The sequence below is a fragment of the Desmodus rotundus genome, chromosome 10 (assembly GCF_022682495.2).
Source record: "Desmodus rotundus isolate HL8 chromosome 10, HLdesRot8A.1, whole genome shotgun sequence".
Classification (NCBI taxonomy): domain Eukaryota; kingdom Metazoa; phylum Chordata; class Mammalia; order Chiroptera; family Phyllostomidae; genus Desmodus; species Desmodus rotundus.
This window is the reverse complement of record NC_071396.1, coordinates 20,794,894-20,808,761: the sequence shown is the minus strand read 5'-3', so window position 1 is coordinate 20,808,761 and position 13,868 is coordinate 20,794,894. Positions and strand designations below refer to the sequence as shown.

General features: G+C 51.9%; 1 protein-coding gene across 1 annotated transcript in view; it reads left to right on the top strand.

The window, feature by feature from the left end:
• The first annotated feature begins 6,141 nt into the window (after positions 1 to 6,141).
• The window catches only part of KCNK1 (potassium two pore domain channel subfamily K member 1), a 38,902-nt gene continuing 31,175 nt past the window's right edge, over positions 6,142 to 13,868 (top strand). The window contains exon 1 of the mRNA XM_053912896.1: positions 6,142 to 6,619. Coding sequence (XP_053768871.1) covers positions 6,265 to 6,619 — 355 coding nt within the window. The 5' untranslated portion in view covers positions 6,142 to 6,264. The remainder of the gene's footprint in view (positions 6,620 to 13,868) is intronic.

Here is a 13,868-nt window from a genome sequence, read left to right as displayed (position 1 = left end):
ACGAAAACACAGTAGTTGATTGCGCGTTTGCTGTCCCGCGTTGTCAGAGAGCTTGCAGCTCAGGCGCTGTCATCTGCGTTAGAGAGAGGGATGCAGAGGCTCTGATGACAGCCAGCAGCCAGGCCGGGCGACTACAGGGAGCAGAACAGACTCTGTCCATCTCTCTTCTCTCTCTTTTCCAGCGTAGGGCCACAAGCGCTCTCTCTCTCTCTCTCTCTCTCTCTCTCTCTCTCTCTCTCTCACACACACACACACACACACACACACTCTGTTACACACAGAGTAACAAAATCAGGGGATAATCAGGCCCATTCCAAGCTGCTGAGGCATGTGACCTGGTTTTGGAGAGACAGCGACAAGGCAGCTTCGGGGAGGGTGCATCCAGGTCGGTGATGTCATGAGAATCTCTCAGCTCCTCCATTAATTTGTTGGGGGGGGGGTTGTTTTAAATTTAAACTTCACCTTCTCCCTGCTCCCTTTGATCTCTTTCTCATTCATCTTTCTTGGCTTCCCTTCCCCCCTTATCTCTAGGACTCCTGAAGGGCATCTGGAGTAAGAGGTGGGCAGGGATTAGTGGGAAGGCTGGTGAAGCAACAGAGAAGAGGGCAGGGGGATTGGGAACATCACCAAGGACAGGGCAGACAGTCTGTCACGGGCCTGTGTGGGCAGGAAGACCCCAAGGGGAGTCACCTGGTGCTCGCTGCTCTACCGCCAGACCCTCATCTGTGTTCCCCACAGGGTGGACACCTGCCACTGCAATAAGATGACGGAGAAACTTTGGGGGGTCCCTGCCACTGGTCATGGCAGGACCTAGGAGTAAAGGCTCAGGGCTGGAGTATCCTAGACACCCTTGAATAAAAATCCAGCACTTTCCAGGGACACATCAGGGCGCCTCTGTGCTTCACTTGCTTCACCTCTTTCCTCCCCAGAGCCTTGACCTTGGACATGCTGCCCCTGTCACATCTCAGACTTGGAAAGAGCCTTGAATGACACCAGGCTGAATGCTCTCCATTCTGCCTTCCAATTTCTGATTACCTTCTGCCTGAACACTCACGGCCAGGAGCTCCCTGGTTCCAGAGGGAACTCATTCCAACGAGAGTCAAGTGGTAGCATGAGAACATTCTCTCTTGCAGCGATTTTTAATTCTTACACCCCCTATCTTTTTCCCATCAGTCCTAGCTCTGTGCTTGGGAGATGTAAGCAATAAATGCACATATTTCTTTCTCTGCGTGCAGCTGTCCCATCGTCCTGTTTTCTTTCCTCAGGCAAATGCTTGGAATACTCCTGGCACTTCTCCAAGTTTCCAGTCCCATCTCCAGCCAGGTGTATGTCCCCGGGGTGTGTGTCAGGTCACCAGGTCCCTTGTGCTGTGCCCCACCTGGATGCCTGCTTCTTCAAAGGCCCTCACCCCAGGTATGGCCTGGAGTGCGATGGCTGATGGGAGGGATGCCTCCTGCCCACCTTTAATGCCCGTGTCCCCGTTGTCAACACAAATGCCAACTGTCAAGACACAATTTACCCCCCTGAGCCGTTTTTGAGTGTGCAGTTCAGCGGCACTAGGCACGTTCACATTGGTGTGAAATCATCCGCACCCTCCGCCCCCCAAACTGCTTCCTCTTGCAAAACCGAAACTCTGTCCCCCTCAAACAAGCACTCCTGGTGCTGCTGGCCCAGCCCCCGGCAACCCCCCTTCATTCTCCTTGCTGTCTCCATGAACGTGACTACACTGGTGCCCGTGTACGTGGGGTCACACAGTTTGTCCTTTTGGGACTGGTTTATTTCACTTACCACAGTGCCTGCGGCGTTCATGTATACTGTAGCGTGTGTCAGAACTTCCTTCCTTTTTAAGGCAGAAAAACACTCCATTGTACGTATATACTACACTTTGCTCATCCATTCATCCATCGATGGGCCCTCGGGTGGCTTCCGTCCCCTGGCTATTGTGAATCACGCTGCTATGAACACAGGTGTGCAAATACCCCTCTGAGTCCCTGCTCTCAACGCTTCGGGGTATACACCCAAGAGAGGAGTTACAAACACTAACGTTTTATGCTTGCTGCCGACTGACTGGGTTTTCCCAACCCTGTGTTTGGGAATTTCACTTTGCGATCCCGAGTGAGCCTTTGCCGTTAAACTATCATCTCTGCAAACTGTGCTCATATCTCACCCTGTTCATTAGACCCGTTTACTGGTTGTCGTTTATGTCTAATTATCATACGGCACAAAGTGATCATTTGCATCACTAGATCGATGTCAGAGTTACTGGCAGGGCTCTGTGCCCAGCACGAGACTGGTTTCTCACAAAGCCGGGTTACCTGTCTCCAAATGATATCAGTGAAGAACCCGGAAGAAAGCAAGCAGGCCTGGTTTGGTAGCACACTGCCTCCCTCCCCCAACCCCGCCTCCCTCCTGTGAATCGCCGCGCTCTGCTCTGAGCTTTCTTCCACACTCCCGTGTTTTCTGAGAAATGCCCGGGACAGCCTCTGGCACCCTGGGTGGGGTGGCAGGGGACTCAGCTCCTGCTCGTGTGGGGCCCTGGAAGGGTCAGCAGTGTGGTACACAGCAATCACGTGTGGTGAAGTTTTCAACAGAAGGAAAAATCCTCGTGTAGCTAAGATTGCTAACTGTCCAGAGCAGCGGGCAGGGAAGGGAAGCGAGACAGCCCACTTCCTACGCGGTGATTCCTGTCAACAAGGAGGGCCAGAGCTTCAGAAGCCCTTGCCCCCTTGGCCCACCCCGCCTCCAGGTCTCACGTTGTAGGGCAGGAGGTAGGTTCCTATCAGACCACTCATGTGACTTTCCCGGTTTCTCTCTGTCGTCTCAGGGCCACATAGGAGTTTAAAGTATTTGCTATTCCTGCCCCAGTTGTATAATAATATGAAAGAGGCCAAGAGCAGCGAAACATGAGAGAGAATGGCAACTTCTTCTTTAGAAAACACCTAACAATGAGTTTTAAAGTTCAGCATAGTCCAGATACACGCTGTTCCGGTATTTTTGCCGTGTATAATGAGCACGTTTTTTGCCCAAAGTTTTGAGGGAAAGATAAGGATGCACAGTATACATGGGTAATGCCTGATATACCTCGTATCTGTTCTTGTGTTTTGTAAATATTTGTTACGTAAAATTTCTTATACTTTGTCAAAAATAAATGCTAAAATTCCTTTATAATAAAAAAACAAGTATCTAAATACAAATAAGTAAAAAATTGAATTAAAAATTAAAACGAAAATTTTTTCCCTGAAAGTTGGGGCCCAAAATGTGGGTGCGCGTTATACGTGGCAAAATACAGTATTGCCTAAAAGGCTCCCTCCAACCTAACAGCCGAAAACAACCACCGTCTTACGTCTCAGCATTCCAGTGAGGGCCAGCTGGGAGAGCCTTCTGTCTCGGGGAATGGTCACAGGTCCCCTGGTGGTGTTCAGCCAGGGGATGGCCTGGTCTGGGAGGCTGAAGACATTCGGTGCCTCGGCGGGGTGGTCTGAAGGCTGGGCCCCCTGGAACTGTCACCCAGCACACCTTCTCGTGGCTTCTCCAGCAGCGCAGGTTGCCATATTAGCTCAGGTCATCGCAGATCTTAGCGGTGGCTCCGGGCTCCCAGGACAGGATGTGCCGGTGAACGATATCAGAAGCTGCTGGCCTTCTAGAATCCAGCCTTGAAATCACCTAGTGTCATTTCTGATGCACGCTGTTGGCTGAAACGGTCACAAGGCCAGAGCCCTAAGGGTAGCAGACACAAACCCTGACTTCGGATGAGAGCAGGATCAAGGACTTAGCAACCGTGTTTTAAGCTGCCATTTGTGTGCATGTCTATTTGAGTCATGGCGATAAAACCACACGTGTGTGTGCAGTTGTTAACTACATGTACCCCACAAACTGGTAGTCAAAGGGCCCTGTGGGTAGGGAAGAGGAAGTCATTGCGTCCCTTTGGGGCATCAGTGGTGTTGTGGGCGAGGTATGGCACCGAAGCCAGCCCTGAAGGATAGGCACTGCATCACAGAAGGAGATGGGACAGGGACCATCCAGAACGGGTGGGCAGAGACAGTGAGGCAGGCAAGAGCAGGAGACCCCCGAGGGTGCACTGCCAGAGGAGGTGGCCTCCGCAACATGTCAAATTGGCAAAGATCGGGAAGGCTGGGGTAGGAGGAGCAAGGGTTATAGAGCACTTTGCAGAGAAGGGCGCTGTAGGATGATGGAGCCTTGAAGCGAGTTTGTAGGTAGACAGCAAAGAGCTGGCAGAGAGGGAGGAGTTGCGGCTGTGGAAGAGGAGGGGACCGGCTGAGGAGCACAGGGCTCCTGGGGACCAAGGGACAGGCATGGTGGGTTGGTGCTTTTCTCCTCCAGGGTAAGAGGACAGGAAAGAAGGGATTCACGATTTAGAGGTTCGGAAGTGCAGAAAAGAAAGGTTGAAGGACGGCTTCAATGTTCTGTATAAGGTTATTTACAAAAAGTGAAAAATCCCCAATGAAAATTTCTACGGCAACACGAAATGTGGCGTTTTTATTTTTAGGGTTCAGCAAAGTAGGCAGAGTCCTAGGAGTTACACCAAATAATTCTACAGTTCAATTTCATTCATTTTTAGTTTTTTTTCTGGGTTATAATAGTAATCTACAGTCCGCTGTAGAAAATTAAAAAAATACAAAAACGTACAAGCAATAAAAGCCACCAATACACTCCACTATCCCCCCAAGACAACAGTTAGGAGCTGGTTTCCTTACCACGCAGTCGATCTATTAGGCAGACACAGTTCTGTCTTTGCAAATCTGAGGCTCTGTGCACGCGATTTTATATATTCTCTGTGTAAGGCTGCTTCCGCCTCAATAGTCTTCCCACACATCTTTACTAGCTACATGGTGTCCTCGCTGTAGAGATACCATAATTTATCATTCGTCTTGGGACATTTTAATTGCTTCTGATTCTTTATTATTTCATATGTATGTGTATATAATACACACGCCTATTTTATATATTCCTTGTGAAGGGTCTTGTCTGCAAGTCTTTACCTCCGCCTCTCTGATTACTTTTTCTTGGGACGCACCGTGGAGTCACACAAACTCTTTCCAGGCTCTCGGCACATGTTGTTCAATCTCCTTCCCACAACAGGCCACTGTCACCGTCACCACGGTGAGGTGGCTCCCTGACCCTCCCCACCTTAACAAGAAACACCACCCGGAGAAGCTCAGTTTCTCCTGGTAGTTGGCATGTGGGGCCCTTTGCTACTCTCCATGTTTTGAAGCATTAGAGCTCAGACACAGGGCTTTTCCCAAACTGTCCTTCACTGTCAGCTCCTTTTTGGAGGGGGGGTTGGGAGGGTGGGAGGAGACTTGTGGTAAGAGGCCAAGGTTCCTGAGGCTGGTGCCATCATCCTCCCTGGAACCATTTAGCTCAATCCCTGGGCCAGCGAGACAGATAGGAAAGTGCATCAGCGCTCAGGGTGTGGCCGTATAGGTGGGGAAGAAACAGGTGAGGAAGGGTGGGGCCGGGACCAGCGCTTGGACGGGCAGTGCAAAGCCCAGAGAGGTGGCCAATAGTGCGTGTGCACTGGCACACTCTCACAGACACACATGCATGTGCACAAACACCCTCAGGTGCACCCGTGCATGCACACAGACACACGCACACACTGACAGATTCACGCACAGACACGTGCACACGCTCTCACAGTCTCACACGCGCATGTGCACAGAGACACTGATGAACACTAGCACACTCACGCAGACACGTGCACATACACACTCTTGCGCACATAGACACTCACAGGCACTCAGACATGCACACAGAGACACACACTCTCCCACACGTGCGCGTGCACATAGGCGAACCCACAGACGCACGCGCACACACTCGCAGGCACACATGCACATTTCACACTCTCACATTCACACACGTGCACACACACGCACACGCTCTGACACTCCGTCGCGGATCGCTCCGGTTCGGTTACTGAGCACGGCGGCAGCAGGCGGAGCCCACGGCTGGGCCGCCTGTCCTGCCGCGAGGTCCCGGCAAGTTTGCACACGGTCTCCAGGGACGCTCGGGTTACCTGAGTCGGCACCACGTCAGCGCCACATCATCGCCGCTTTGTTTGCCGAAGGAAGCAGGAAAAGAAAGAAGAAAACCTCCCGGAACGAGCCAATCGCTGGCGGCGGGCGCGGGCTCTGCGGGCGGGGCCGGGACCGAGGGCGGGCGCGGGGGGCGGGCGCGCAGAGCCGCTCCGGGCGGCGTGCGGCGCGGCCCGGCTCTGGCTCGGGCTCCGGCGGCGGGAAGATGCTGCAGTCCCTGGCCGGCAGCTCGTGCGTGCGCCTGGTGGAGCGGCACCGCTCGGCCTGGTGCTTCGGTTTCCTGGTGCTCGGCTACCTGCTCTACCTGGTCTTCGGCGCCGTGGTCTTCTCGTCGGTGGAGCTGCCCTACGAGGACCTGCTGCGCCAGGAGCTGCGCAAGCTGAAGCGGCGCTTCCTGGAGGAGCACGAGTGCCTGTCGGAACCGCAGCTCGAGCAGTTCCTGGGCCGGGTGCTGGAGGCCAGCAACTACGGCGTGTCGGTGCTCAGTAACGCCTCGGGCAACTGGAACTGGGACTTCACCTCCGCGCTCTTCTTCGCCAGCACCGTGCTGTCCACCACCGGTAGGAGCCCAATGCCCCCGGCCCCCGCGCCCACTCGGATTCCCGCTCCCCAGCCCCTCCGACCCGCCCACCCCCACCCCGGCCACCCTGGCCACTCCAACCCGGCCACCAGCCCCTCCCAGGGAGACTCGCCAAGGGCGGGCTCCGTGCAGCCGGAAGCCGGTGAGTTGGCCTCCGAACGTGACTTGGCCGTTGCTGCCCATAACTCTTGGAAAGTGGTCTCTTACTAAAGCCTCCGACCTGGGTGGCTCTAGGGGCTTCTTGGGCTGCGCCTTTTCTTCTGGGTCCCCTACACCCATCCCCTCCGGTTCGAATCGACACCGCCCTGGCCGCGGCGCGGTGAGGCCCGGGGATGCTGGAAACTCAGTGTTCCGAGCGCGCACACCTCCCTCCGGACCCATCCCACAGGCCCAGGCTGCGGAATCGCACGATAGCGCGTGCAAGGGTCACCTTCCGGAGGGCGCCTTTCCTTTGGAGCTCTTTCCTTCCTTTGGGGCGGTTTGGGGGGACCGGGTGACATCACTCTGCTCCTTTCAGGTGACCTCTGAGCACACAGGCCGATCCGGTTTCTTCTCAGAGTAGGAGAGGGAGGGAGGGAGGGAATGCCGTGCCCCTGGCAAAATGGGGCACCCTGATTCAGCAGTTTTTTCAACTTTAGGTGTGCGAGGCCACCCTTAAACTTGGGAGCGCACTTCCCTCGCGCTAGTCACCCCGCAGGACGTGCGCGAGTGGAGGAGCGTCCCGGGGTAACCCAGGAGGCCCGCGCGGCGCCCCAGGCTGCGCGTCTGTGCTGCTAGACCAGATGAATGAAGGCTGGGTTTTCCTCGCGGCTAAGAGAGGCACCCACCTCTGCGTGGAGATTTGTAAATTGGTATGTGGACCCCGGAAAGTGTCTCAAAGACCGTCCAGCGCAGCCCCGGCTCTTTGTGAAGGGCAGCAGGTCCTCCAACAGTCCATCTCGGCTTGCACTAGGATCGCTACCTGTGCGGTCCTGGAACCTGGGCCTGGTGACTTCCCCGCGGGGAGCTCTTACCTCATCCCCTCCCCCCCCCCATGGTGAATCAACAGTTACTTCCACTCTTCCTTCACCCCACTCCTTTCCACTTCCCAGGGTTGGTTTGTTTTCAGTCGCTTTGGTCTAAGTCCAACAGATAGTTTGGGTAATGATTTGGTAAAGAGTGCTATGATTCAGAAGTCTGGGAGTGTGAATGACTACACTGAAGTGGGCTTACCCTGAATAAACTAGCGGAAGTCAAGTTTGTATGGAGATCCTTTTAAAAGCAGCCCTAAACAAGACAAACCTGTTATCTCACTTTTTAGCTTTTCCAACACTACTCTTTAGTTTTCGTCCTACCAGTCCCGGGGAGTCCGAGGCCTGTGCCTGGTCCTCAGGTCACTCAGGAGTCACCGAGCCTTTCCTTGGGGCATGCGTGTGCTAAATTGAGAATCATCCTTCTCCGCAGAAGTGTTTCCCTGGACTCCAGGAGGTCTCCACGGGGTCACAGTGGTGGGTGAACATTGTGAAGAATGATGATAACTGTTAGCGCTCTCTAACTTCCACTTTAAAAGACAGAACAGGAAAAAGAACAACGTTATGGAAAAAGTTCTTGGGTGGGATTTCCCACCTCTGCGCAGCTCCTGTATAATATCAGCACCATATGTGCCTAATTAAGTGTCAAAAACACTGGTTTACATTTTGAAGAGACGATTATTTCCCAGACTTCCTTCTGTTCTTTTTTTTTTAATTGCAGTTCCTGTTTAAAAAAAAAAGTGGGGATGGTTGGCTTATTATTGGTATTCAGATTGCACTGTAGTTCCTAAGAAGGTCTGCATTCATGCGGAAACAAGAGTTCTTTCAGGAAGTCAGGGCCAGGGGCACTTCAGGATAAACTGGATGAAACGATGCCTCTTGCTTTGTAAAAGTAGCAAAGCAATGAATTTTTGTTATTGATAGGATAGAATTGAGTTTACGAATTCAAATAGAATTCTAACAGAATGTAGAATCTATCCTCAATCAACATACTCTTCTGTTGGTTTTGTACTGACCCGTTGCTGACAGCATTGCGTGTTCCATGTAGTATCAAAAACACCAGAACAGTACCAGAAACTCAAGTGAATTGGAACGTGGTTCATGCTTCTCTTTCGGGTAGGTACTAGACATGCTGCGTGTGTGTGTGTGTGTGTGTGTGTGTGAGAGAGAGAGAGACATTTTTTCGCTCTGTTGATGGCGAGTCACAGAGGTAATTGTCACCCATTCAGTGAGTGTGGTCAGCCTCTGCCTTGTCCGGAGTAGCCACGGTGGGCATTACAAAGGCGCTGTTCTCGGTGGCCTTCCGCGCTATATACAAGAGCATGAATACATTATGTCGAAGCTTCTCATCCTGAAAAGGACAGGCTTCTATTTTTTTTTTCCCTCCCTGGAAGGAACTGGGTAAAGTGTTCTTGGTCTGTCTGGACAAAGTCTTAGGTTGGTAATTCAGCAATGTTCTCGTCATTCTTTGCTCTGCCAAGGGCGCTGAATTATTTCTAGCAAAAATTGAACATCCCCTTCTGACTACAGCATGGGAGAACGCTTAGCCCGCTTCTACCTGCTCAGAGGGAAGCGCTTTGTGAAAATAAAAGACGTGAGAGGCTGACATTTCCCACTTCCCTTTTCTACTGTGGTGGTTTTCAAGGATTAAGGAAATAATGTGCGACACTTGGGAAGTAAGAAAAAGGTTTTTTTCTTAAAATTACCTTTAGTAGCTGCATACATTTCAAGTGCTCTCATTCATTCTTAAGAACAGTTTGTCCTGTCCGTTTTCTGTCTGTTTGCTTCCTTGTTCACCCCCCTAAGCAGGGCTACATCGTGGTGGTGGCTGAGTGGTTAAAATACAGTTTTTGTCTGAATAAGAATGGAAAGCCGCTGCTGCCTTTTGCTGCTTTGTAAATGTCCACGAAACAGCTCAGTCGCTATTTCTGTCACTTGGACACATGGTGCAGCCTTATTCCTGTGTATGAGGAGACGTTTTGAAACTTGTATTTCGGGTGCTCAGAAAGGAACTCGATGTAGCTTGTATTACACTGGCTTTTGACTTAGGTAGGGAGCTCCCACGGCGTTGAAGGCGGGAAGCGGTAATGGGGATGCTGCATTGATCCGTGGTTTTCCCATTGTTTTCTTTTTCTTTTAAGATTTGATTTATTTATTTTTAGACAGAGGGGAAGGGAGGGAGAAAGAGAGGGAGAGAAACATCAATGTGTGGTTGCCCCTCGGGTACCCCCTACTGGGGACCTGGACCACAACCCAGGCATGTACCCTGACTGGGAATCGAACCAGTGACTCCTTGGTTCTCAGGCCGGCGCTCAGTCCACTGAGCCGCACCAGCCAGGGCTCGGGTTTTCATAAGACAACTCTGTTCTCACCAATAACAAATAGTTATTGAGCTTTTGCCTAGAATGGGGTGTGCGAACTGTGCTCCTGACCGAATCCAGCCCACCACCTGTGTGTGTGCGGCCCCAGCTGAGAACGGTTTTTATGTTTTCCAATGGGTGGGGGAAGTGTCAAAAGAAAAACAATATTTCCTGTCACATTCAAGTGTTACGAAAATCAAATTTCAGGGTCCGTAGCAAAATCCCACTGGTGTCTGTACAGCCACATTTGCTTCTGGGTCATTCCTGGTTGCTCCCCAGCGACAGTGGCCGAGCCGAGTGGTCGTGACAGAGACCGTGTGGCTGCAGACCCTCAAATACTGTCTCTTCCTCTGCGGAAAACGCTTCCTGACCCTGCTTTACAACAGTGGGTGCAAGGGGCCCTGAGAGGAGTGCTAAGGGCTTTATGTCCTTTTGCAAAACCTTCTGTGAGCCTGTTCAGCTTCTCAGACTTCCTGTGCTTCTTTCTAAGTGCTGTGCGCCATTTAAATCAAGCGCCTCTTCCCACAACCGCTTCCAAAACAATGGTTGCTTATTATGGGACGTCACTAGTTCTGGGTCAGATGCACGACACTGCCTGTTTTTTTTCAATGGTGACAAAGCTGAACTTCACATTGGTATGACCTTTTCTCTAACGTGTGGGACATACCATGTCTGGACCAAAAATGACGACAAGGAAAGAAATTCCACTGAAAACAAACAGGCAAACTCGCTCAGCCAGAGAGAGACCTGAAGTTCACGCTCCGCATTCTCTCCAGAGCCTTTGGTCTCAACTGTGAGCCTTTACGTTAATAATTGTAATGAATTTAATGATCTGATTTCAACGCCCCTAGTAGGTTAAAGAAGGAAAGGCACAGCCACAGACAAACATAAGGGAAAGGTCATGAAAAGAAGCACTTTCAGAAAAAATCAGAAAAGTAAAATATTAAAGAAACAAGCATCTGTTGAACACTTTACCGTGCCAGGCCGTGTTGACACATGCTGTTTGTTACAAAGAACTAATGAGATGTGGAAGTGTTGTCCCCTCTCCGCAGAGACTGGCTCTGGAGTTTGGATTGAGCCGCTCCCTCCCTACCTGGGTCCCTAAGGGGGACGTGGCATGGCCTGGAGTGGAATCCAGGTGTGTCTGAGCGAGGAGCGTGAGTGAGCTTTGCATAGTGACGCCGCGTAGGAGGTAGTTGTGGGCTGGCTTGTGTCTCCCCCAAATTCCTGGGTCGAAGTCCTCACATTAGGACTTCAGAACGAGACTGGGAAGGGCTGGGGCGAGTAACAAAGGTGAGTTGACGAGGTCGCTCTCTCTGAGCCCAGGAGAGAGGCTGCTGAAGAAGTCAGACCTGCGACGCCTTGGTCTTGCACTTCCAGCCTGTGGGACTGCGAGGAAACGAATGTCTTGTGTTTCATTCACCCAGTCCTGTGGTTCCTCGTGTGGCTTCCCTAGCATGCTCATCCAGAACTACTCAGGTATTTACTCTAGTTGTAGAAACGCAAATGAAAAAACAAACACAGAAGCACAAGAAACAGATGTTTAAGGTCTTTGCTGTTACAACCAACAATTTCATATGCCTGAGTAGGACGTCATTGTTTTAGAATAATAATTGATGTCCTTGAATTATAATTGTCTGGGAATGGTCAAACAGGGTAGGTTACAGTTTACCCTGGAAGCCCCTACCTGTCTATAAAACATCAGTTCTTTAGTTACATTTAAGGTCTTTTTTTTTCAAAACTGTCAATTTGCTGCTATCTGCCTATTGTATGGCACCTGGGACAGACTGTTACTACTATAATTTACTGTAACTGGAAAGAAATTAAGCATGTACTTTTATGGCATAACTACCAGGCTGGTCAAGAATACAAGCTTTGAAGGTACCAGTGACCTGGTGGGAAATCTGTGCCTTTGGGGTCAAGTTGCTTTGTGGTGCTGCCCCTCCCTCCGACTGCAGGGTGGAGCCCATGAACTTGCTGGTGCTCAGCTGTTAGGACGGGTAACTATGCGACTTCACGCGTCGTCATCTCGCTGCAGGCTCCTTTGGGGACAGAGACACTGTTTTGGTTGTGAGCCCTCTTTGGCATAGTCGGAGTGTGCTGTGCTGGAATTGGTTCTCAGGGATGTCATCCGATCCCGCGGGTAGCCAAATCCATGAAATACCGGAGGGCGTGATGTCTCCTCTGACTGCCCTGTTCACACTGCCTCCTCCTGGCGGGAGGCGAAGAGTGAGTCTCTATTGAAAGGTCAGCCACTCCGGGGGCATCTCCCTGACTTCCTCGACGCTTCTGTCTCCGGGGCCCAGTTTGCGTTCCAACTTTGCGTGTTTGTTCTGAGTGGATTCCTTGTCCCCCGAGTTGCTGGCCACTCTGCCAGAGCAGGGTTGTGCCCTGACCAAGGTCAGGTTGAAAAAAGGTGATGGGGGCATTGGGGGGAGCCATCCGAAAGGATGGTGTGCTTCTCTCCCTGAGCGTGAATCAGACCACAGGGCTTGTCTCCTACTTTCTAGGGTCCATTTCCCTTCTTTAACCTGTAAAACAGGGTGTGTTCTTATATTAAGGAGATTGGGTCGTGTTCCACGTGGACTGTGGCTTTTAATTGGCGACTGTTTGCATTGGCGACATGGCTGAGGCAGACTTGCCTCGAAGCCTGTGCTCTCCAGCAAGTGGTTACTGAGCATTAGGTTCACAGGGTGACTGTCCCAGCCCTCAGGGACCTTGTTTTCCTGGCTGTCTAGCAGGGGAGACAGCAGGGGAGGGAGGTACCTTAAACACAATGACCAAGTGAAATGCGCAGGATGTTGTTTGGGGTTAAATGCTGAGACAAAGAGATAGGGGTGCTCATTCAGTGGGTGGGTGCCTGGGGGTGTGGAGGGGTCCAGGATTGTGGTCTCTGATAAGGAAGTCCCAACAGGCTTTACTGAGAAGTTGGCATTTGAGTGAGAAGCTGGAGGAGGGGGAGCTGTGTTGTAGAACAAAGTCCCTGTGTTGGGGGTGCAGCTGAAAGCCACTGTGGCTGGAGCTGAGAAAGAGGGGGGCCATGAGGTGAAGGAGGAGGAAAGGGCAGGGGTGGAGGGTGTTAGAGGCCACTGCAAAGTGCTTGGCTTTGCTCTGGGTGAGTGGGAAACACTGGGAGTCTGAGCGAGGGGCTGCTACCATCTGACCGAGTGTTCTAATGGGTTCACTGTGGCTGGCGTTGGAGGACGGGAGGCAGCAGAGGCCCTGAAAGGGGAGCTGGTACAATAGCCCAGACCAGGCCTGTTGAGGGCGTAGAGCAGGGTAATGGAGCAGGCCGTGACGTCAGGTTTCAGATAGGTCGGTGGAAGAACCAGTGGGACTTGTGGATGGATTGGATGTGAGGTGTGAGGAAACAGTCCTCAACAATGACCCCAAGGCCCTGGCCGGTAGCTCGGTTGGTTAGAGCGTCGTCCTGACAAGCCAAGGTTGTGGGTTCGATCCCTGGTCAGGGCACATACTAGACTCAACCAATGAATGCGAACATAAGTGGGACAACAAATCAATGTTTCTCTCTATGGTCAATCAGTTAAAATAAAAAACATGAGAAAAAATGGCCCTGTGGTTTTGGTCTGAGGCCCTGGCAGCACGGAGATGGAGGAAAGGCCAGGGAAGGCAGAGGTTTTGAGTCCTGGGTCTCAAGTGAGCTGAGACCTTGGGCCAGTTGAACTTGAGGTCCCTCCTGGGTGTCCGGAGTCTGCATGACAGAGGCACTCACTCCCCTGTGGTGTCGTGAGGGTCGTACTGACAGGGTGACACGCTTCTTCCTGCATGGTGTGCCCTGATTTCAAGTGACCTCATGGGCCAGTTGTCTGATTGCATAGGCCCTAGGCGGTAGGGGGCG